At 46.6% G+C, this 23,176-nt stretch overlaps 2 protein-coding genes across 2 annotated transcripts in view; one reads left to right on the forward strand and one right to left on the reverse strand.

Annotated features, from left to right (window-relative positions):
* Positions 1 to 3,750, forward strand: part of Mcph1 (microcephalin 1) — an 85,901-nt gene extending 82,151 nt beyond the window's left edge. The window contains exon 12 of the mRNA XM_051169452.1: positions 3,353 to 3,750. Coding sequence (XP_051025409.1) covers positions 3,353 to 3,478 — 126 coding nt within the window. The 3' untranslated portion in view covers positions 3,479 to 3,750. The remainder of the gene's footprint in view (positions 1 to 3,352) is intronic.
* A 2,291-nt stretch (positions 3,751 to 6,041) lies between these two features.
* Positions 6,042 to 23,176, reverse strand: part of Angpt2 (angiopoietin 2) — a 50,136-nt gene continuing 33,001 nt past the window's right edge. The window contains exons 4-9 of the mRNA XM_051169495.1: positions 20,642 to 20,874; positions 18,490 to 18,620; positions 13,472 to 13,573; positions 12,462 to 12,628; positions 8,886 to 9,016; positions 6,042 to 6,520 (exon numbers count right to left, since the gene is read on the reverse strand). Coding sequence (XP_051025452.1) covers positions 6,360 to 6,520; positions 8,886 to 9,016; positions 12,462 to 12,628; positions 13,472 to 13,573; positions 18,490 to 18,620; positions 20,642 to 20,874 — 925 coding nt within the window. The 3' untranslated portion in view covers positions 6,042 to 6,359. The remainder of the gene's footprint in view (positions 6,521 to 8,885; positions 9,017 to 12,461; positions 12,629 to 13,471; positions 13,574 to 18,489; positions 18,621 to 20,641; positions 20,875 to 23,176) is intronic.

Genomic DNA, 23,176 nt, shown 5'->3' on the forward strand with positions numbered 1-23,176 from the left:
CCCTGCCCTTTTTGTCTATTTGTCTGATGTTCCGTGTCGCAGCTGCTGTCCAATGAGGGTGAAGCCATACCCAACAGAGAGGGAACAAGACGATCAGTGCAGCCTGGCTGCAGCCCTGGCTCTCCTGTGGATGAGCAGGTGACAGTCTCAGTATTCCTGTGCTTTGTCTCCTGCATAAGTGTCCCCAGAAAGAATGCCCAGCACCCACCAGGGTGACATCTGAGCGGCAGCGGGTGCCTTCCTGGCTTCACTGCCCACAGAAAAGCCATGATTTCACCTTCCTCCCACTTCAGGGAAGGCGCTACCCCTTTGGCCTGTCCTCTCCCCACACGCTGTCTTGTCCCTTATTTCCCCAGCTTCTGGGAATGTGCTGAATTTGAATATGCCTGTCACCTTCCTTCTCCAGGCACTTGACCTTCTGCCTTCCCTAGTTGGCCACCTTTCTCCCATCTGCTCTGCATTTCCCCGGATTTCGCCACGCTGTCTCTGCAGTGCACTGTTCCCCTCCTCCAGTCCCTGCTGAAACTAAGTGTATGTTGATTTTGCTACACCAGTCATATTTCAGCTGCTTTTTCTTCACAATATATAGCTGCCATCTCCACTTGCATCGCTCTCCAGTTTCCCTGACCGTGGCCAGACTGCTTCACACTGCCCAGGGGAATTACTAAAACATGTGTAACCAGAGGAGATATGGAGTGGATGGAGGGATGGCTCAGTGGTTATGAGCTCGGTCTGCTCTTCCAGCGGACTGGGTTTGGTTCTGAGCATCCATATGGCTGCTCATAACCATACATGACCATAGTGCCATGGGATCCAAGGCACTCTTCAGGTGTGCAAATGTACCTGCAGACTAAACATGTGTATGTGTGTGGGTGTGTGGGGGGGGGGGTGTGTAAATGGGGGGGGGAAGAAAGGGAGGTAGGGAGGAAAGGAAGCAGGGAGGGAAGGAGGAAGGGAGAGCGAGGAGAGAGATTTGGTTCCCTGGCATAGAGGGAAGTGCATAGCCCTTATGAAGGGACATCATCAAGGTTCATCTAAGAATAAGGCAAGATATCAACACTGTCATTTCTGTTACCTAATGTCTCTAACACCTAATGTGTCAGTGTCCTATCAGGATGCTGTGATTTATTTAGGTGGTTCCTGGAGGTAGCTTCCCCTAGCATTTGATTCCTCACATACAACCCCACTCCTGGCTGTATTTAGTTTCTTGGTTCTTTTTGTCTTACTCAGTATTTTATGGGCCATATGTGGAATTGGATAAGATTACTTCACAAGCCCACCTGAAAGCCCAGAAAACAGATTTCCCCTATTTTGAACACTGGACTGAGCTAAAGATGGGTTTGGCTAAAGAGAGGGCTAAAGCACAAAGGCTTTTTTCCTTGTATTTCTGATTCTGTGGCTTAAGTGAAATGGAATCAGTGTTTTCTGTTACTTCTGTGCAACATTTATCTTTAAGGAAATTAAATTTGCCCACTTAATTCATACTGTAAGTGCCTTATAATTTTATTGTCCTAACATTTACAAAGTAACAAAGGCAGAGAACATGAATTTTCCCCATGAAATTGTTTAGGTTCAGTTGACATTTTAATGTGGGTTGAATTTGAACTTCAGCAGCACACACATTTCTATGGCTGACTCCTGGCCTCGCGCTGGTGTACCAAATTTCCCACCACTGCATTCTACCATTGCAGCACGTTGACATGAGCCTGATGTTGAAATTGCATTTTATTTCCTGGGCTAATTATATGAGGTCATAGCGACCCGCGGTGTCTCTAAAGGACAAATAGCACAGGGCTGCTGAGGACTGGAAGGGGAACACTGTGTAATGTGAATGCTTTCAACCCACAGAGTAATTGAACTTAGTAAGATCTTTCTCCTCTCTTCTCCTCCCCCTCTCTCCTTATCTTCCTTCCCTCCAATGTCACTTGGGCAAAAAAAGTTAGGAAGAATCAAGAAAGACGGTTAAATGACAAGATATATGTGACCACAGGGATCTAATTGAAAATGTATATTTTCCTTGATCAGGGTTCATTCCTATAAGCACTTTTTTTTTTCAAGATTTATTTATTTACTATGTATATAGTGTTCTGAGTACATGTATGCCTGCAGGCCAGAAGAGGGCACCAGATATCATTATAGATGGTTGTGAGCCACCACATGGTTGTCGGGAATTGAACTCAGGACCTCTGGAAGAGTAGATAGTGCTCTTAACCTCTGAGCCATCTCTCTAGCCCCCAAGTAAGCACTATTCTTAATGGAGACATGTTTTCCCATGTCCCCCTTCACCCTCACAGATTGTCTTGAGCTGAACACCCTCAGCCTCTGTCTGCTCTGTGGTAGGCATGATTTCTGACTCTTAGATCCTGTGCTGCTTTTTTTTTTTTTTTTTTTCCGGCCATGTGCTGGCCCATTCCCCACAGGCCTGCCTACCACCTTTCCAAACCACTGCCTCCACCAGTACTGGGACCACAAGTGCACCACAACCCCCTTTTCGTACAGGTTCTAGAGTTCAAAACCAAGTCCTTCTGCTTGCATGGCATGCAGCTTGCGAACTAAGCTATCTCCCCCAGCCCTTACTTCATTTTTTTTTAAATTCATAAAACCATGGGATATTTATGAAAGCTTTTAAAGGACAATGAATTAAAACCCAAGATTCCTAACACATAACGTTTCATATAAAAGCAGGATAGTGTTTCAGTATTTGGTTTCACAAGGATACTATGTCAGTACTGCCAGGTTGGCAGGCTGTGAAGGCATGCTTGTCAGGATTGTCCTCTTTAGGTAAGCTTCTGTCCCTGCCCATGTGCAATTGTCTTCACTGGGTTCGCTGAGGTGGCCAAACCCACCCTGACCAGGGACAGCATTGTGCCCTGAGCTTGAGCGCCATACTGCATAAAGAGGAGAAGCAGCCAAGCTGGGGTGTTGAGCATTCCTCTCGCACTGCTCCCTAACTTTGAATGCACTGTGGCCACGGCTTCAAACTGCTGCCTTGATTTCCCTACAGTGAGGGACTGTGCCCCTGAACTGTGGGGGGGGGGGGGTCTCAAAAGCCTCTCTGTTTCTGATGGGTATCAGGTATCAGGAGAAGCCACCAAGCTGGGTACTAGCCTCCATTTCCATCCACAGTGCAGTGTTTTTCTTAACGAAGTGTTTGCTAATGACAGAAACAGGCACCACGAACCTTCCGGAAAGCCACGGCGATTGTGCGGCTGGTTTCAGACCTGGGGAGTAATTAATTGCTGCTAGGCCTTTAAGGGGTTTGTTTTTGCTCTAATCAAAGTGACTCTGACCTGTCACCCAACAGTCTAATCAACCCATGACGGATGTTCTCTGTGTGTTGTGTCCCTCTTAGGTACTGTGGTCTTTAGAGTGGGGTCACTGGATTTCTGAGGAGCCCTTTGAACTCTCCGAAACCTTCCCTGCGGCTCCGGTAAGTCAACGCTGTCCAACAGTGGTAAATACAATGAGTTTGTTGTAGGAATTTGTTGCGAGTATAAACCCAGGGTCTTAGGTTAAGAGTGGTCTCACTCGGTCTAAAAGAATGTCATCTCAGAAACGAATGCCTCCTACTTATTTCTGATGTCACATGTGAAAATTGAGGAAGATACTCATAAAGTGCAGTGAAAAATGTCACTTAGAGAATTTTCTCTTTAGCCAGGCAGTCCAGCACTCAGGAAAACTGAACTGTGTGGATTGCTGCAAGTTTGATGCTGTCCTGGGCTATAGGATGAGACCTTTTCTAAAAAAGAAAAAGATTTTCTAAAACAGCTTAATTATGAAAGCCTGTAGGGCTGTACAACTCTTAAAACAAATGCTAACTCAGATAAAACTAATAGGTATAAAAATTGTGACCTGCCAACATTGTGATATAGTCTTTATATTTTGATGTGTTTTTTTTTTTCTTAAACTCCATCTTCATGGACTCTTACATATTTGATAATTGAATTTTGACTTCTCAGATAATTAAGGTTTGACTGGAAGCAAAAATATATAAAAGTTGGCTTTCATTTCCAAGTATGTTGATTGGTTTGAGACAGTTTATTGTATGAGAGGATGAGTCTCCAAAAGACTGTGGCTGTTCTGGCTGTCCCTGGTGCTCTGGCGTAGCTGTCCAAGTGGCCCTGTGCTGAGGACCCAGCAGGAAGCTGAACTCTGCTCCCTAATCGCTCAGTCATCTAGCTCGCTGCATTGTTTTGTTTTCATTTTTAAGATTACTGTTTTGATTTCCTTTCAACTCTGTAAATGTTTTCTTAAGAACAGAAAAAAAAAAAATCCTCCCAGTCAGTTTGTTTATTTAAAGTGCCATGTGAGGATCTGAAGTATAAAGTGGCAGCCAGATTCCTCCTGTTCTCTGAGCTAAGGGAGTGTGCGCGTAACTCTGAGCAGCGCAGGTTTGCCTTTGAAACCCATCTTCCTGCGCTCATGAGACACTGCCTAAGTGAATGTGCTGCTGCTGCGTTTCCTGGGTGATCGGTTTCCCACCTCAATTCCTCCCATTGTGGTCATTCAAGAAACATACCACTTTTTTAAAGCTGTGGACTTTTTGCTGTTGTTGTTGCCAGATGTAACTGGGTACAATGCCATGTTGGCCCCTCTGAAGTTTCCTAAATGCAATAATAGAAACGGTGGTCAGAAAGCAGGGACAGAGTTCTTCACTCTGGAGTCAGTTGACAGGAAGTGAACGTGGCAGAAGAGCAGGGTGCCTTGGCCAGTCTTGAGTCTGCAGTTTGACCAGAGCACAGAGCAGTGTGTGGGGTTTCTAACACCAAGGCTGAGTGAAGGAAGACGGGTTAGAGCTGCAGTTCTAACCTGTGGGTTGTGACCAGTTTGGGGTCACAAATCAGATATGCTGCATATCAGACATTTAGATTATGGCTCATAACTGTAGCAAAATTATAGTAGCAATGATAATTTTATGCTTGGGGGGGGGTCACCACAACATGAGGAATTTCTTAAAGGCTCTCAGCACTTGGAAGCCTGAGAACCACTGGGCTAGAGAAATTTAAAAATAATAATAAAATAAAATACAGCATCTGGGCACGAAGAAGGACAGACAGACAGGTGAGGAGGGCTCATGAGAACTCATGTCTGAATGCTTTGTGCGGGTGTTCATTGGTACAGAGGGCACTCGCAAGCTTCCGAGGAGTTAGACCAGAAGGAATTAAGGTTTAACAGTTCCAACCATAAATAGTATTCTGAATGTTTTTCTAGGGGAATCTCTGTGAGCAGAACATTTTGGGTTTACATTCTAAAACACTTGTTCAGTTTGTTAGTGAATATAAAATGTTACTAAGGCAAGTTATTTTTCCTATAAGCTAATTCAGAGAATTACCACTTTTTAGATGTTCTAAGTGGGATGCTTTTCCTCAATGACAAGTTAAGTTTTAGCTTCGTTCTCTAAAACATATCTTACTAAGCTAGGGAGCAAGTCTCTGGGCCAAGTCACTTCATCATGAAACAGCGTTTTCATCATTAAAAACAATCATCCTTGTCACAAGACACAGATTTTGTGTGTGTGTGTGTGTGTGTGTGTGTGTGTGAAACCAAAGAGCAAAATTGTAAATATTATCATAAAAATCAAGCCATCACCTCAACTAATAACTTATATTTAATTACTAAAAACACCTTCATATTTAACAGCCAGGCAGAAAACAAAATAGAACAGTCTCCACATACACCAACAAGGTACCCGCTAGGTGGTGTTCCCAGAGATGTGGGCGTTTTCACCATATAGTAAATAGTACCCAGCTGTTAACAAACTAAGCCTTTAAGACAGTTAAATGTGTTGTTTTCAAATGAAAATGTAAAGCACCTAAGAGGGAAACAGTGCACTGCGCTCCTCCAGATGTTAACCTGTTACCACCACTTTAAACTCCTGAATACTTTCTGTTATAGTGGGAGACAATACATGTCTACGTCATGGTGACATCCTGTCACCATGGCAACCGTGCTGCATACTTACGCCACCTACAAATCATGCGCAGAGGACTGTGGTCCCAAGGTTAGACACACGGTCTCTGTGGGTTTTTTGTTTTGTGTTGTTTTCCAGTTATTTACCGATGAACTCTCAGGTAACACTCTTCCTCATGGCAGAGTCTGCGTGCTGTCCCTCTGACTCTCAGCCTCAGTGTCACGTTCCCGCTGGTGTTTCTCCAGGCCTCAGTGCCTTTGCGTTTCCTTTGGTCAGTTAGCGGTGCAGGCTTAAGTGATGCGCTTCAGTCCGACACACACAGATCCTCCCCCACCCCCAGGAACACCTCCCAACGACGTGGAAAGGGGCTGCTGTGCATTGGTGCCGCTCTGTGCTTTGGGGTCAGTCTTTGGACACAGTAGCCTCTTCTGGTAGCGTAGGCAGGCATTTAGAAATCTGCTGGCCGAATCATCATGGTCGTGGCCTTGAGCGAGTAGCCAGAACCCTTCCAGTAGTACCACTTGATGCCGTTGAACTTATTTGTATTCTGCTTCTGTGGGTAGTACTGTCCATTCAAGTTGGAAGGACCACACGCATCAAACCACCAGCCTGTGAGAGTGAAACACGGAAGGAATTAGGAGTGAGTGGTAGCACCTGTGTCAGCCGGGCTTAAGCATGCACACCACCCACCCCACCCCACCAGCCCCCCTCCCCCTGCCGGTGGGACAAGCCACATGGATTTGCTATTCCACAAACACAAACTACACACTGCTGTGGTCACAGTTCTGTTGTAGCGTGTGTTCCTCCACATTCCCTAGCTCCCTTTGGGCAGAATCCTGGCAACATGGAGGAACCTCGGCCACTGCGGTGTGAAAAGTCTGCCATCCATGGGTATACGGGGAGGGGCGGCATGGCATGACTGCAGGGCGATGTGGGTCGAAGTCCTAACAGCAAGATAGGCCAGATGATTCCCACGGCCCTCCATGAAGTCGTTTTGGTGGGAATGGAAGCCAAATGCCTAGTGCTCTGTCTTTCCCTAGCTAGGGAAAAGCAAACTTTTATACCACAAGGTGCCATGCTAAGGAGAGTCAGGCAGCAGGAAGGACCTTCCCCCTGGTAGCTCTCGATTCCACCCACACACAGGAGCATGGCAGGCAGAAGGATTTGCCATTTAAAGACGTAACCTAGATGATGTACTAATCTGCATTAATCTTCAAGCCTCGTGTGGGAGAGACACAAATTGTGTGAAAGCGTTTCTGTTTGGTTTTAAGTACAGAAAACAGTAACAAGAGTTGGTAGTAAATAATGTGGGTAAGACATCAATTCCAATGCTACCTCAGGGCGGTGGGACACTGCATTAGTAGGGCATCTTCTCTAAAATATATAATATTTCCCATGTAGTACAGCTGTCTGTCTCCCTTGGCACTGCTGCCTGGAGACAGTCCTAGCTGGTGATTCTGATAAATGGAGGTGTATAAAAAAATCCTGTGTTGGGATGTGGAGAAATGTCAGTCACAGATCTGCCTTAACCTTCAGGCACCATTTGTCACCGCTCCTGCAGACATTTCGCTCCTCCATAAGCCAGCTTCCCCACGGGCCAGCCCTTGGCTTGGAACTTGGCCTCTTTCAGCCCAGCCCTCCCCTGGCTGATTGCCCCCTCCCCTGTCTCTCGCAACTCCATTCTCAGCCCCTAAATCTTAAACTGGGTAAATAAATAGATTGTGTCCTTGCTTGGGAAGCTGCTCCCCTGCGCTCTGGAGCAAGCAGCACACGGGTGGTCTGAGAGCAGGCAGCCTCTCCAGAGAGGTCTAAGTGTGGGAGTGGTAGGCAGCCTCGGGATTAGGGGTACTGGGAAGCCAGAAGCTAACCCTATTGTCCTGTGGCTGCAAAGATACTTGTTGCTGTGAGATGAGAGTCTATTCCTCTTTAAAAATCAGTCCAGTAGCTCTTCTTCCCTTGAATAATTACAGCTAATAGGGAGAACTCATGCCACCAAGTGGCCACTCTGCTCTCCCAAGAACTCCAGGATCTACCGGGTAACAGGACTTAGTTCTTTCATGAAATTTCAAGTTCTGAGTTTCCTTTCACAAATAAATCCTCTTGTTACTGTTGCTGCAGGGATCCCTGACTGAAGGGCAGGTGTGGTTCAAACTTAGATTATTGACTTGTCTTAGCAGCAACTTACATTTATATTTTTCAAATTACGTTTTATTTACTTACGGTGGGGACATGCCATAGCACAGGTGTGGAGCTCAGAGAGCAGCGTGGGAGAAGCGGTTCTCACCTTCCACCGCACGGGACCCAATAATCAAACCAAGGTTGTCAGGCTTGACAGTGAACACTTTTACCCACTGAGCCCCCGATCCCACAGGCCTGAGACAGAGCCTCTTACTAAACCTGAGCTCATGCCTTCAGCTAGACAGATAGGCAAGCAAGGCCCAGCTCTGGACCGGAAGCCCCTCACATGCTCAGCTCTTTACAGGGCAACTACAGTTTCCATGCTGCGGAGGCAGGAGCCTTATCCACTGAGCTATCTCCCCAGCCCACTTTCTGTTGTAATCATTTGCTACGTATAAGAATCATTGCAAGAAAAAGACAGCTGGAAAATCCTTGACTGAATGTTAAGTTAAACAGAAATAAGGTAAGATGGAGCTAAGCTGTCCGCTTATTTCACCTGGTCAGTGAGCCTAACCTCCAGAGAGCTTGTTGGATGTCACATAGCCACTTAATTTCCCCTGGCTCACTCCCGAGCATCCTGGGAGCACACTGTTGGCCTAATAACAGTTCCAGCTCCACATCATGTTCTCACTTCACACTTGGGCCAGAGGGAGGTGGAACTGGTTGGTACCCAGCTAGCCTGTCTTCTTATAAAAGTAAAGGCCACTGTCACCCATCCCAGACTCAGCTCCTTGCTGCCAGCCTCCTACGCTGTGCGGTTGCTTCTTGCCAATACAAATAGGAAGAGTTTCCCTACCTCCCGTGAGCATCTGGGAACACTTGCAGATGCATTTGTCATTGTCCGAATCCTTTGTGCTAAAATCACTTCCTGGTTGGCTGATGCTACTTATTTTGCCCGCGGTGCCTGTAAGTCCTGTAAGGTGAATCCTGGAATGTGCAAAGGAAAAAATAAAAACTGGTTACTGGCTGGGGTTGTTGATTCACCGTAGTGGAAAATTTCTCATGCTGAAGAATTCCATTCTACAGAATGCGCTCTGGCTGGTCAGTGCACTCCAGTGCCTACTCTGTACAAAATATTTTGCCCTGGTATAAACAGGAACCAACTTATCATCAAACCCTCCGACAAAGAGGGATGTTTTCATGACAACGGCAACACATATTGCCTGCACCAGCTCAGCAGGACTTGCAGGGGCCTCGCAATTTATTTTCCTCTTGCGTTCAGATAAGCAGAGGGGTCTGTGGCACCAAGGGGCTTCCCCACAGACCCCACAACCACTGTCCCATGGGGTGGATGCTGAAATGACCAGATACCCTCTCTGTGTACTGAAGGGGTGGGTGCTGCGGTGGAGAGGTGTTGAGTGTGTGTTAGAAATATACAGTGCTGTGTAGAAAGTAAGTCCCTGCAGCTGCCTTGCCTTGAGTCTGTACGCTGGTGTAATAAACCTGTCCTTCCTCAGGAAGGGAGTAAATGTCAGTGCTCAGACACCCGGTCATGCCCACACTGCTAGACTACTGCCAGAGTGTGGCTTGTGGCAGCCAACTGTGCCAACAAGGAGAATCTAAGGCAGAAGATAAGCACAATCATTTTACTTACTAACTGCTTTGTTCTATTGATTTATCCTGTAGCTCAAGCTTGCCCAGCACTCACTATGCAGCCGAGCTTGACCTTGAACTTGTGGCAGGCCACCTGCCTCAGCCTCCCACATGCTGAGGTTACAGGCATGTAGAGCCTTGCCCAGTTAGAATGTATAATTCTGTAAGCTATCACATCACCGTCACAGACTGACTGCCCATGGTCAGATGGTGCAAGTCAGGCCAGAGCTCGTTTCACACGATCAAGTGGGTGTGAGGATGTCCTGTTGGTGTCTCAGCATGCCAGTGCCCAGCTCCGGGAGACTAGCATGCTGAATCGCCATGATGTGGAGAGATGTAGATACAAGAGGCTCTAGGCCAGGATGCCATACGGGGAAAGCCTGCAGTGGTGACTAGGACCTGTCCTGGAAGTCCCCAGATGTCCTCTTCTGTTCTTGCCATCCATCACCTTGGGAGGATTCACTTGTCAGGGTCTCATGTGGGAAGAAGCAGAGAGGAGAGACCACTACCCAAGGCTCTGCCCAGGGGTGCACAGGGAGTACTCATGGCAGTCCCAGGTCAGCAGCTGCTGTGGTGCACTAGTTCTTATGTGTTTGGGAATCTAAAACACATTTCCTCCTGGTCCTTTTCTCCTAAAGCCTAGGCAGGCTGGACATGCGCCATCTCCCCTCCCCCACCCGCCACCCCTGAGGCTTGATGCTCATCTTCCTTTTCAGTCTCTTGTCTTCCTTGAAAGGTCAGTTCTCAGGGGACTCATTAAATGTCTCCCAAAGCCAACTAATATAAAAGAGAGAGCTATTTTTATTAGTCTCTATTTGAAAGGTTGTTCAATTTTAGATCCTTTGGATGCCTTCCAGATGAAAGTACATTCTTTCAGATCTGTTATTAGGAACAGCCATGAGCTGGCCATGATGGTGCCCATACCTATAATCCTAGCATCTGAGAGGAGAGGTGGAGGCAGGAGGATCAGGAGTTTGAGGTCATCCTTGGCTACATAGCAAGTTCAAGACCAGCTTGGGCTACATGAGACTCTGTCTTAGGAGTCTGGGGGGGCGGGGTTCAGGCAGGCAATCCGATTGCTACACACCCCATCCTCATGTGCTTTTCAGTGTTCCCGTGGGCAGGAAGCATGGTCAGCTCTGAAGCCTCACTTACTCTCCATTGTATCAGTCCACTGACCAGATTATCATCCCGCCAATTCATGTAGCAAGTTTTTATGGGCTATTTGTTTTACATTTCCAAATAAATTAAGCCTCAAAAACCAGTAGGTGGTTTGTTGTTGTTGTTGTTGTTTTTCAAATAGTGTATTCAACATAACTTTGCATTTCCAACAGAATCTCAGCTTAAAATATTTTATAATGTCCGTGTGGAAGGGTGATGACCCATTTAGTAAAATCTCCCTATATAAACAAGCTAATGTCTCATTTCTGTCTTTGCTTCTTAAAAAAAAATAATAATAATTCCTCTATTGTAGATTCTTAACTGCTGCCAGTTGAGAAAACATTTAGCTTGGAGACAGCACAATGAAGAGCGCTTGTGTCTCGGAACCACTGACTCCTGGGCTCTGGAGTCAGGGGGAAACCTTCAGGGTGCTGGGATGGTGTGTGCCTTCCCATTCGTCTCTCCCCTCCTGGGAAACCTACAAGTTTACCAACTGCTTCATCTTTGTCTGCTTTGAAAACAGCTTCTGAGTCCTCATCCACTGTCTGTAAAAAGCGGGCTGTTCTGGGCAGCATGGAGTTCTCAGGTCAGGCCCCAGGCTCTGCGCTGGCTTCCCTGTGCTCTCCACTATGACCTCTCTAGGACACCAGCCAAGGACATTACAGTCAAGCTTCCTCTCCACAGGGCCTGGGCGCCACTGAGATAGAGGTGGCACTGTGGGCCATGGCTTTGTTTATGGAGGGCCTGCTGTGTGTCATTTGTCCCCTGTGGCCTCGGTCGGCTTTACTGTGTGCTCTGTGGACATAACGTTAAGTGCCCATATTCTTCAGACACCTGCTGTGCTCAGACCTGCCTCTTTGGTGCTACCATCCCACTGGGTGCTCCTGCCCAACGCCGCACTGTCCACACACCCCAGCACCTCACGTGTGGCTCTCATCGTCCACACAGAAAGCCGAGGCCTTGCTCTCTCCTCCCTAACCATGCTTTACAGCCAGAGAGTGAGGGCGCTGTCAGGGCTGATTGCACTCTCGGAGCATTTGCGGTGACTGTCATTAGATGGGTAAAGAGGAGCCAAAAGCTAAGGGGGTGCTGTGACTCAGGTGTGCGCCCTGTTTCTTAATTTGGGATTGAACACAACAGTTAACTATGTTTAACCTTCAAAACATGGGGCTACCCTTAATAACCTTTGGTAAGAAAACAGTATGCCCCCAGGCGTCTGTCTGCTCCTACACACAGTCTACATCACAGGGGTATCTCATGCTAATTCTACAGGGGCTATGAATTGCACACTGACTGCCAGGCAGCATGTCTTCCCAGAGCACACACAGACAAAACTGCCTCACAGTTTCCTGTTAGAAATCTGCCTATTAATAATCTATCTACTTACCTTGCAGTCCTAGGGACTGGGCTTAGGATCTGGCCCATGCTAGACAAGTGTTGCACTGGTGAGTTATGTCACCAGCCAAAGCTAGACTTTTAAACGTAGAGAAACTTAAAGATGGCAGTGCCTCTCAGAAACAGCCCTGCAGTATGGCGCAGTTGTAGGTCCCGCTTGGACGACCACCTGGAGTCATGCCCCAGAAAGGTTCTTCGGTTTCCTCAGTGACGGCTCACTGACCTGTAGTTGAACTCCTCACTGGAGAGGTAGAAGTGCTCGTACAACGAATGAGCCTCGTTGCCCTCCCAGTCCTTCAGCTGTATCTTCAGCGCGTAGCGACGGTGATTGGTCAGCTGTGAGACAAACTCGTTGCCCAGCCAGTACTCTCCCAGAGGGCTCCCGAACCCCTGCGAGCGAGAGAGGCTCAGTTAGTCCACTGGTTGTTCCTTGTGTTTGGATTCCATTGGCTTATCGTTCCGTCAGCGGACGGACACCCTAGACCTATACTATAGAAACGCAAGGCCTTGCACAGAGAAAAGATGTTTTAATTTTGAGAAAGAGAGAATATATGGGGGTAAATATGTGCCACAGTGTGCTTGTGAAAGTCACCAACACCTTGTGGGTTAGCTCTACTTCCAACCTTATTTAAGGAGTATTTCTTTTTTACCACTGCATATACATGCAAGGCTAGGTGGCCCACAAGGCTCTGGGGAGTCACTTGTCTTTGTCTCTCGTCTTGTCATATGATTACAAATGAGAGTTAACGTGTCCAGCTCTGTATGGGTTCTGGAGATTCAAACTCAGCTCCCCACACTTGCACGGTAAGCATTTTATGCATGAGTCGTCTCCCCGGATCAGGAAATAGGTTTTTTTTTTTTTTAAAGGCAACTCTGAGAAAATAGGCTGTTCTTGGAAGAAAATTAACTATTAGAATGGCTAACGCCAGCGGGATAATCATGGGCAGAGATGTAAATGTGGGGACTAGCTAGACCCACCTAGGTACGATGCAACAAAGCTATAATAGTGACATCTATACTGCAGAAGCCTCACGACAGAGCAGCTTGCACTGTGTCATATTTCAGTTATTTCAAGTGCAACATTTTTTAAGAGAGACAGAATAGTGAGGCACAAAGAACTGTATTGTAAACAACTTCTTCAGAAGCCATTGTGTCGAAAGTTCTGAAGATCTTAGAAAATTAGTTTTCCCAAAGGAAACTCTTTTCTTGAGGTGGCTTAGCACACTCCCTTACCTCTTTATATTCTTTCCACGTTCTCTGGAAGTCAACAGTGCCATCTTCCCGGTGTTGAATGACCGTCCACCCTCCTCCACCCATGTCCATGTCACAGTAGGCCTGCAGGAAAAAGCACACAGTCACTGCATGCTAGACATTGGTGACCCAGGCCTTTGCAGTAGTGGTGTCTTCCTGGAGGCTTTGTGATAACCTGTGGGGTAAACTGTTGCTGTCAGAATTTTAGAGTGTGTTGGAAATGTTTAAAATGGTGATGATTGACAAGCAATCAAATCCTATGACTCACTGGTGAAAGCCGGACTTCCTGCTCATCATGTGCTCTGACTAAAGAGTCCCACCCCAAAATTGTTTCTGAGAGTGATTTCCCTATTACTGGGAGACTGGAAGATTCTCCTCAAATCCCACATCTCTGCAAACCATGCACTTGGGGTTCACAGCATTGACAACCGTCGCTGCCAGCTACACCCATTCTGTAGAGTCACAACTTTTTCGCTGCGAGGTACCACACTCTCGTCACAGTCTTCCTGCTGTGGAACTACCGGGCTTCCTTTGTGTGCAGAGAAAGCCGGTTTCTCCTGCCCGTGAGGGCCTTGGGGTTCTGGAGTACCAATACCATGTGACCCAGCTTGGCTGGGCAGCTCTGACATCAGGGTTGGAGTTGAGGCTTCTGCACATTTCCCTTGCTGCCTGTGGCATTTTTCCCCAGTACTTTATTTCTGTTTTTAAACTGCCTCAGTGGTCTTTAAAAACGTTGCCCAGAACACAAAATTCTTTGGGCTCGCATGTTTAATTTCAACTCAGCTGGAGTTTTATTGTAAAATTAAAACCCCCTGAAACTAAGATTATATAAATACTTTTCAGTTATGAGATTACAGTAGGACACACACACACAAAGTTGCCAGAAAATAAGATAATTTCCCCACAGCACACATAGTAGAAATATTACAGTTCACAGCCAGTTGTGAATATTCTTCGTTTGTTGAGTGCTGTGGTCTTTGGAGACAAAGGAAAACCATTTTCAAGGCTTAGCTTAAGTATAGTTGCTCCATATTTGAGAGTTAAAATCCAGGGATAAAAGCTAAAAGAGCCACGAGAGCCTCTCATCCTATTCCTCCATATTGCCTTTAAGGCACCAAACCCCAGGGAATCCAGGCGGTCTACCATGTTGTTCGCCCATGTCGCTCACACACTTTGAGGCCTTTAGTGGACTGCTTTGTTGGGGCAGCTCTCCACCGCTATTCTACCTCCCCATGAAGGTCCTGGGCTCATATCGCCTTCCCCACTGAGTTTAGAAAGATAGGTGGCATAAAACAAAACTATTATATCCTCAGTGAAGCTATTCAAACACCCATAGCGGGTTTGCTGAAGGAAGCCCCTGGTCATCCGCATGTGCCGATGCTGCTTCTGTTATTAGGCACCATCGTTTGACTCTCTTGTGTGCAGCTTGTCAGACACTTCACTCAAACCCCTTGCAGTCCCAGCACTGCCCTGAATCCTGGAAGCGAACGACTTAGCATAGCTTCATTTGGTCAGTGACTTGGCTGGTAGCGATGAGTAGGATTTGAATACAGTGTACTTAATTTCTGTATCGTATCTTTTCCGTGGCATCATGCTACCCAAAGCAGAGAAACTTGAACCTTTTGTTAACAGAGGAAAGCATCCTTAGACCAGATGCACACTGAAGTCAGTTCATGAGGAACCCTTCAGTTTATTGGCCAGTGTTTCACCATTCTATCAAAATGTCTTCTTAAAATCCCACGTAGTACACTAAACAGGCTACATCAAGCTAAGAGCCCAGTGGTTGTGCACACACGTTAGCGCCCTTGCACCCTAAGTGGCATGTTGGTAGGATGGGAAGAAGTGTTTGTACTGAGCCTGCCATTGTTCTAGTAATATCTGATTCCTTGCTGTCAAAATCTTCACAATAGAGCAAGTTGCTCGATGATATATAAAAGTGGCTCTCCCTGTTTAGGGGACCATGTTATCTTGTGGGAGTCGGAAGCAGGACTCCCATTGTTGAGGGTCACTGCTAGTACATAAATAAATTACACGAACCATGTTTTTATTCTCCATTAGTGACCATGACAAAGTCACTAGAACATTCTCATAATACTTTGTCTAAATTCTTAAGAAATAAAGAACAAAGCAGTTGTGATAAACAGTGAATTATGGTTCACTGGGTTGTGAAATTTGCAAAAAGAGATAGTATTCTAGTGGAGTGTCCACATGGCCAGGATGACAAGGATCAGACCAAGATCTGAAAGGCAGCTGTAGTCAGGCAGGGCATGACCACTTCGGTTACGACAAACCTGGAGGCACTTAGTGATTTTGCTTTTGATTTGCGTGCCTGTGCCTGGCACGGGGACCCAAAGCCCGAAGCTGTTCAGCAAGTAATGCTTGAGTTCAGTGCTGTGTGCTCCAGCTTCAGGCCGTGCTGAAGTGAATAAATAGCAGACGTCCATAAGCACTGGGAGCCTTGCCCTGAGAAACCCAGGGAAGGAAACAATTGTGCTTCTAACTAGCAAAGCACATGCCTGTGCTCCTCACGGATGCCCTTTGCAGTGTGCATCGTACATACCCCAAACCGTAATGTCAGTGTGAGGCTGCAATACCAAAGCCTTTGGCCTGAGCACGCCTTCCTTTGAATTAGACTGCCGTGTCTGCCATGACCCCTAGTGCTGGCTTCACATATCATCTCTTCCAGGGTCATCTCTGGTACTGTCACACCATGTAAGGTGGGGTGACAGGTCAGTAACACAAGGTCACATTGTCATTTATGGAACCTCAGGTCTGGAAGGAAGTTTAGAGGTAACAATACCATGTGGCCCAGTTAATTTTAAAATCTTTATTTTATTAGTGGATGAGGGGGATGCGTGAACATGTGTGTATGTGCATGCGTGAGAGAGAGAGACAGACAGACAGACAGACAGACAGACAGGGGCGAGGGGAAAGCATGCAAGTAGAAGGCAGAGCACAACTTCTGAGGGTTGACTGTCTCCTTCCACCTTGTGATCCAGGAGCCACAACACCGTAGTCCCAACCCAGGTCCTACAGCTTGCCTGGCAGTCACTTTTACCACCACTAAAGCCACCACACCGCCCTTAGCCAGGCATTTTAGAAAAGAAACTGAGGATTTGAAAAACTTACTGTTCCCTGCTGTGTAAATGGATTAGTTTGACTGAGAATATCTAAAGGGAATGTAAGTCTCTCTCTAACCATGACCTAGACACGTGATCCGGAGTCCTGGATCTTTCCATGTTTGTGGTTGTCAAACTGTGAGGGTAACACAGTGTTGGCAGGAAAAGGCACTAAGCCATAAAAGCGTCCCTAGAGCAGTGTGACTGTGTGACCATGTCGTCCCAGATCCACAAGCCGTAAAGAGCATTTGTAGCCTCTGTCCATTCTGGCTGTTCCTGTCCCCATTATTACCCGGCCAAGAACTTGCAGGCATCTTGTGACAGACACCAGAATGCAAAGAGCTGTCTCGCAGGCTGCACCAGCAGAGAGAGTGGAGACCCTCGGTCAGGGGTTATTGGTTTTTCTTCCACAGCAAGCTGTACAGTTTCTCTCCTCTTCCCAGCGCTCCACTTCTAGGCCACCAGGGACAATAAGTGATTCCCAGAGTTGGTTTAAAGCAGCATGAATGAATTAGAGAGATTTCTTTGGGAAACATTAATCTAAATAGCACAGTGTTCATTTTTTAATTCCTAATCAAAGTATCTCATACAGTTTCAAATTCCACAGCTTTAAGCTCCTAAGTGCTTGTATTTTTCTTTGATATACCATGTTAAAATTCTAAAGATAATGCTGAGTTCAAAAAGATACTACTTCTAGGAGCCTCTGAGGCTTCCATTTTGACACAGCTTCCTGTGCACTTTATGGAGTCATGTTGACTCAGGGCGTAGCTGCTTTTACTTCAGATGCAGCATATCTGTCAGCGTGCAGCATATGCAATATTTGCATAAACCTTCACCCTGATTCTCATGCAGTGTCGGTCTACCTCATCAGAACTCTCAGAGAAGCCACAGAAAGACTGTATTCTGAGATACAGTCTCCCAGGGCTTCTTCAGGGCAAGTCAGTAAACCAGGCTGCCTGTGGATGGCCTCATCTGCCTGTGTCTTAACCAGCACTGCTGGATGGGGCTGGGATTCTGTCTGCTCTCTACAGATGGGACAGACACTGCACTGAACTCCTCCATATGAAAGGAAAAAGAATTATGCCCTTGGGCCCTGTGCTCAGGTCTTCTGGACTGCATTGGATAGAGTCATAGTCTCCCACTCTGAGCTGTGGAGTTCCAAGCTTCCTGGGGACCCTGTGAGCAACTTCATATGGAAACAGTTGTCCCTGTGGTAAAGCTGCCAGCACCCTGGTGTGAAACACGACAGATGTTAAAGGTGCTCGTGCCGTGTGCTGTGCTCGGCCCATATGCATTCTCAGGAAAGAATGGCCCATAGTGCAAAAGAAATCTGTCATAGCAGTAACACATATTTTTTGTTTTGTGATTTTGCTGAGAGGGGTCTCGTGTTTATCAAGCTAGTCCTGCACTTCTGGGCTCAAGGAATCCTCCTGCCTCAGTAAAAGTAATTGACTTTACTGAACTTTGGCAGCTAAGTGCACATCTTTCTACAGTTTATATGACAAGTGTGTGTAAATGAGTCCCTTCTGGACAGCTTTGTTAGGTGTGTTCTTCTCAGTGATATCACGCCAAAATGCAATTTAACTATTGCTTGTTAAGTGATCAAAAGTCAGACTAGGGTTATTCCAGCTTCAGTTTGGAGAAGATACAGTCACTACAATTAATGAGATGACACCAGCACCTTGGGGGAGACGCCTGAGCGTATGCGTCATTTCAGTAGGACACACTTGTGGAGGGACGTGGAGCTGTGGACCATCTGCTCAGCATCCATTCTCTGTACCCAGCAGCGGCAGGACCCTCGGCATGAGCCTGGGAAGGCATGGATGCTCAGGGGTTACTTGAGGGACCCCCACAGCCATACCATGAGACACCCTCCCTTACCTTGATCTCCTCTGTGGAGTTGGGGAAGGTCAGTGTGTAGATGCCACTGGTGGTGACGCCTGACTTGAAGACTTCCGCACAGTCTCTGAAGGTGGTTTGCTCTTCTTTAGGGACAGCAGCAGAGCCCTTAGCTGTGTTTAAAAAGCAGCAGACATTTCAACAGGGTTTGTGAGTGCAGAGAAGCCTGTTATCAAGACCTAGACATTTGTTCTCGTGTAAGCAGGGCCGACTGCGCTCACTCCCACAGCTACAGCATGCTGCACTGTCATTTTGGAAAATTAGTACAAGATGGCTCTTGCTAACTTTTTTTAAAATTACATTTATTTATTTGTGTGTGCGTGTGCCACGGTGTGGGTGTGACAGTCAGGAGTCAGGTCTCCTTCCACCACATTTGTCCTGGGGATCTAAGCACGGGTCTTGGCTAGTAAGGACGTCTACCCACTGAACCGTGCCAGTTCCTTACTCCCTCTTAAAATCAGCTGTGTGAAACATGGGTACTTCATAATGAGCTGTAATGAACCACTCCTTTTTTAAAAAACCCCTTCTTGGCTAGACTAAAGCAAACATTATAAAAGAGCAAAGGGAGCAGGCACCTAAAACAGCACCCGCCCACCGTCACCCCCAGGTCCCTTTGGCTCACTTTGCCCCTGAAGCCGGAGTTGTACATACTGGCTGTTCTTTGTATGTCTGAGGCTAAGTCTGTAATCTGTTCCAGGGTATTGAAAAGAGGGCTCCACGTTGGGGCAGAGTACTTGCTCGGCAAGCCTGAGGTCCAAAGCTTGAATCCTGGCCCCTATATAAAAATCCCCATGTGGCTGCACACACCAGTAACCGCAGCGCTTAGGGCTGAGCAGCAAGATTCCTATCGCTCGTTAGCTGCCAGCAAAAACTCACTCTGGTTCAGTAAGAGACCCTTGTCTCTAGAGAAGGCAGAGAATGCCAAAGCAGGACACTCGGCATCTTCTCCTGGCCTATGCGTGCACGCGCGCGCACACACACACACACACACACACACACACACACACGAACACACAGCTCCACAGGCACCACATCCACACATACATCCGGTATTGAATGCACATACTTCGTGTCCTCTGGGTGTTTAGTAAATGTGATATACCCGTCCGCACCTCTGTGGGAGCTCGATGCCTATCTATGTGTTAACCTCATAGGCCTACACATTTTCTTCAGATTTTAATTATGCCTTCATTGTTTAAACTTCCCATTCTTCCTACAACCACACCCATGCCATACGCAGCAGCTAAGGGGGCGTTGTGAAGTAAACCACAGCAATAATGCAGTCAAACTCAGTTAGGGAAAAAAAATCCTAATGAAAAAAAAAAAAAAAACCCACTACAATTCCATCTTTAATTAATTCTCTTTGCATCCCTCCCTCACCTCTCACTCCTCATAACTAAGATAAGCTAACAAGTAGAAAAGGCAATGAAGAAGGCAGCATTTCCTTAAGGGCATGGACAGCGATAGGAACTGGCGTCTCGTGCTGCCCACCACGCCCCCATCATGAGGAGTGGGAGTAGGGGAGGGGCGCTCCCTTGTGTCTCTAGCCTTCCTGTGGGCCCAAGGAAGTTTGTCCATTTGAAAATCAAAAGCAGAAAGATTCACTATGGCTTAATAACTTGCCAGCCTCCTCCATTTAACTGAAGAGGGAATTAGCTCAAGGTGAGAACTTTGCAGCCTTGAACCAAGATGATCTTTGGGGGTTGCAGTGCCGGCTGTCAGTAAAAGATGTGCTTCGCAGCCGTGAGGACTTGAGTTTGAGCTCTAGAACGCACACCCAAAGTCAAAGCCAGACATGGCTGCACACCCCTAGAACCTCAGTGCTGAGGAGGGGCACATGTGTAGACCTCTGCGGCTCCCAGGCCGGTGAGCTCCAGGCCCCAGTGGGAGACTCTGTCTCCACAGATAAAGTGAATGGTGCCCGAGGATCAACACCCAAGGTTGTCTTCCCCCCTCTAGACACACATGTACATATGTGCGCATGCCAGTGCCTGTGCATACATACACCCAACCTGGGGTCTGTGCTTCATGGTAATTAATCAGTATAATACATGTCCTTCCCCCGTGCTCTGTGTCCGCCTTTGTGCGTGAGCCTCTGCTGAGACTCTTCCCGGAAATGCGGGGCGCTACTCACAGCTGGGCGTTGACATCATGGTCATCAAGCTGTTGACCGTCTCCATCAGGTCATGCTGCTGCTTCTGAAGGACCGAGTTGTTGGCGGTGGCGGTCACCAGCTTCTTCTCCAGCTCGTTGATGACAGAGCTCTGCCTGGACAGCAGCACCTGGAGCTGGTCCTTCTGCTCCTTCATTGACTGCAGCTGCACGCTGTGCTTGTCCTCCATGTCCAGCACTTTCTTCTCTAGTAAGCTTTACAGGGAAGGCGTTTGTAAGTGAAGGGGGCGCCAGGTGCCTCGGGACCTTGCCGGCCAAGTACTCCATAACATCCCAGCCTTTCCAAAGCCAATAAGTCTTTCTGTTTCCTGGACTTCCGTGCTGCCAAGGTGTTTGATTAAAAATGCAGGATAAAGTGGGGGCACTTTGGAGGCCGGAGGGGTGGCTCAGTGGTTAGACATATTGGCTCTGGTTTCTAGCAGCCCTGTGGTGGCTCACAATTAGCCATAGCGCCCTCTTCTGGGTGTATAGTGGTAAGCACAGCTACCTTCCATAATCCCTCTTTTAGGGCATGCAATGCCCTCTCCTGACCTCTGCAGACAGCAGACATGCACAGAGTTCACATGCCTACAAGCAGGCAAAAACTCATACACATAAAAATAAAGAGATCTTAAAAAAAAAAAAAATTTTTTTTAAAGAAAGATTTCTCATAGCCCAAGACATCTTTCAGCTTGCCCGGATGAACTATTTAGGTTTATGTGTACATATGTGTATGTGTGTAAACCTGAGAGAGCATACAGTTGTCTCTGTGCAAGATTACACAGGGCCTCGGCAAAAGACCGTGAGTGTCACAAACCCTGCCTGGCACGAGCTCACAGGAAGGTGGCATTGTAGCAAGCTGTGCTTACAGAGTCCTTTCCGTGAGTGAGAGCAGGGGGGTTGAATTGGACCTTTGGTCACGTGTTCCCTTCCTCCTAAATTATTTGCAAGTAAATATCAATCATAATAACAGCAGCTAGTCTCGCAGTGCCCTGTGGCAAATGTTCTTCTATGATGGAGGTGGGTATCCAACGCAGGTTAAGTCCTGGCTCTCTGGCTTCATGAGATTAAGTGGCTCACCCGATGCTTCCCTCATTTGCAAGCTGGATTAATATTACCCACTGCAAGAGGCCGGTCCAAGGAATAAGTGCATGTAAAAGCACAAATAGACTGTTGGTTGACACTTAGGATATATTATTTGTAACATTATTGTTGGGGGCTGGAGAGAGCTCAGTGGTTAAGAGCGCTGGCTGCTCTTCCAGAGGTCCTGAGTTCAATTTCCCAGCAACCACATGGTGGCTCACAGCCATCTATAATAGAATTTGAATCCCTCTTCTAGTGTGCATGAAGACAGAACACTCATATACATAAAATAAATAAATTTTAAAAATTATTGCATGTCCAAGAGCAAATTGGACATAAATAAAATTTAGAGACAATAAATCGCAAGCCTGCAGATGCACCCAAGCAGCTGATGATGCCAGTTCAAATGCGGATCTCTCTTACTCTAAACTCCATGTCCGTTAGTTTGTCTGTTTGTTTTGTTTTTGTTGTTTTGATGTGGATCCCTTTCTTCTCTGGGAAGTCTAACCAGCCTGTCTCACATAGGCAGTGCTCAACACCTGTGGCCCAAGCAAGCCCCTTGAAGAGCTGCTTAAAAATGACTTGATAAAGTTATGCCATAAAAGTCCCAAAAGGTTTTGTTAACGGTTTTTGTAGTTACTTCTGATCTTAGTTTAAAAAGATGCATAGATTCAGTGAAGGGTATACTGATTTTTAACTGGAAACCATCCCTGTATATTAAAGTAGAGAAAACAATCCCAAGTGCGTAGGATTACACAAATGTGAGTCACTTAAGATGGTGAGCTGCTTGCAGGAGCCAACTCCTGCAGTAAAAGCTGTGGCTGCTACTCCTGTCAGTGGGGTCAAAGGAAGAGCGGAGAACCTTGCTGTAACCCTTTGCCTCTCAGCACCTGCGTATGTACAGTCGGTGCCAACTACATGCCTCGTGACACTGGTACACAGCCCAGAGTTAGCTATTTTTAGAAGAACAGAGAAAGATGAAATGGAAAGTGCATGGTAAATTGAACTTCATCTTGTGAATCTAAAGGTGTAACAGTGTTGATTTGGGGAGAATTGTTGATCCTGATTAATAGTTTCGGGTTTACTTGAATCTATAAAGAAAGCAATTTCAGTTTGAAGACATTTTTGAAGATTGTTGAAAAATTATTTGTGGAATTTGGAACAACACTTTTTTTCCCTAGTCATATTTTTTAAAATCTAAGCTGGTCAGAATTGAAATCAGGAAACAGCCATAGACAGATCTAATGTCATCAAGAAAATATCATGACTTTTTGACGAGGGAGCTTTATTTCTATTGCATATTTATTTGTAACAAAAGAGAAGACCGTTTTTTCAATTTGTAAGATTCTTGTTCCTTCCATGTGTTCTTTCTCCTGATGGGTTTTTATGGTAAATCAGACTGTGTGCCCATCCCCAGGAGGCGGCTCGAACACAG

Source organism: Acomys russatus, chromosome 27 (assembly GCF_903995435.1).
Source record: "Acomys russatus chromosome 27, mAcoRus1.1, whole genome shotgun sequence".
In the NCBI taxonomy this organism is placed as follows: Eukaryota; Metazoa; Chordata; class Mammalia; order Rodentia; family Muridae; genus Acomys; species Acomys russatus.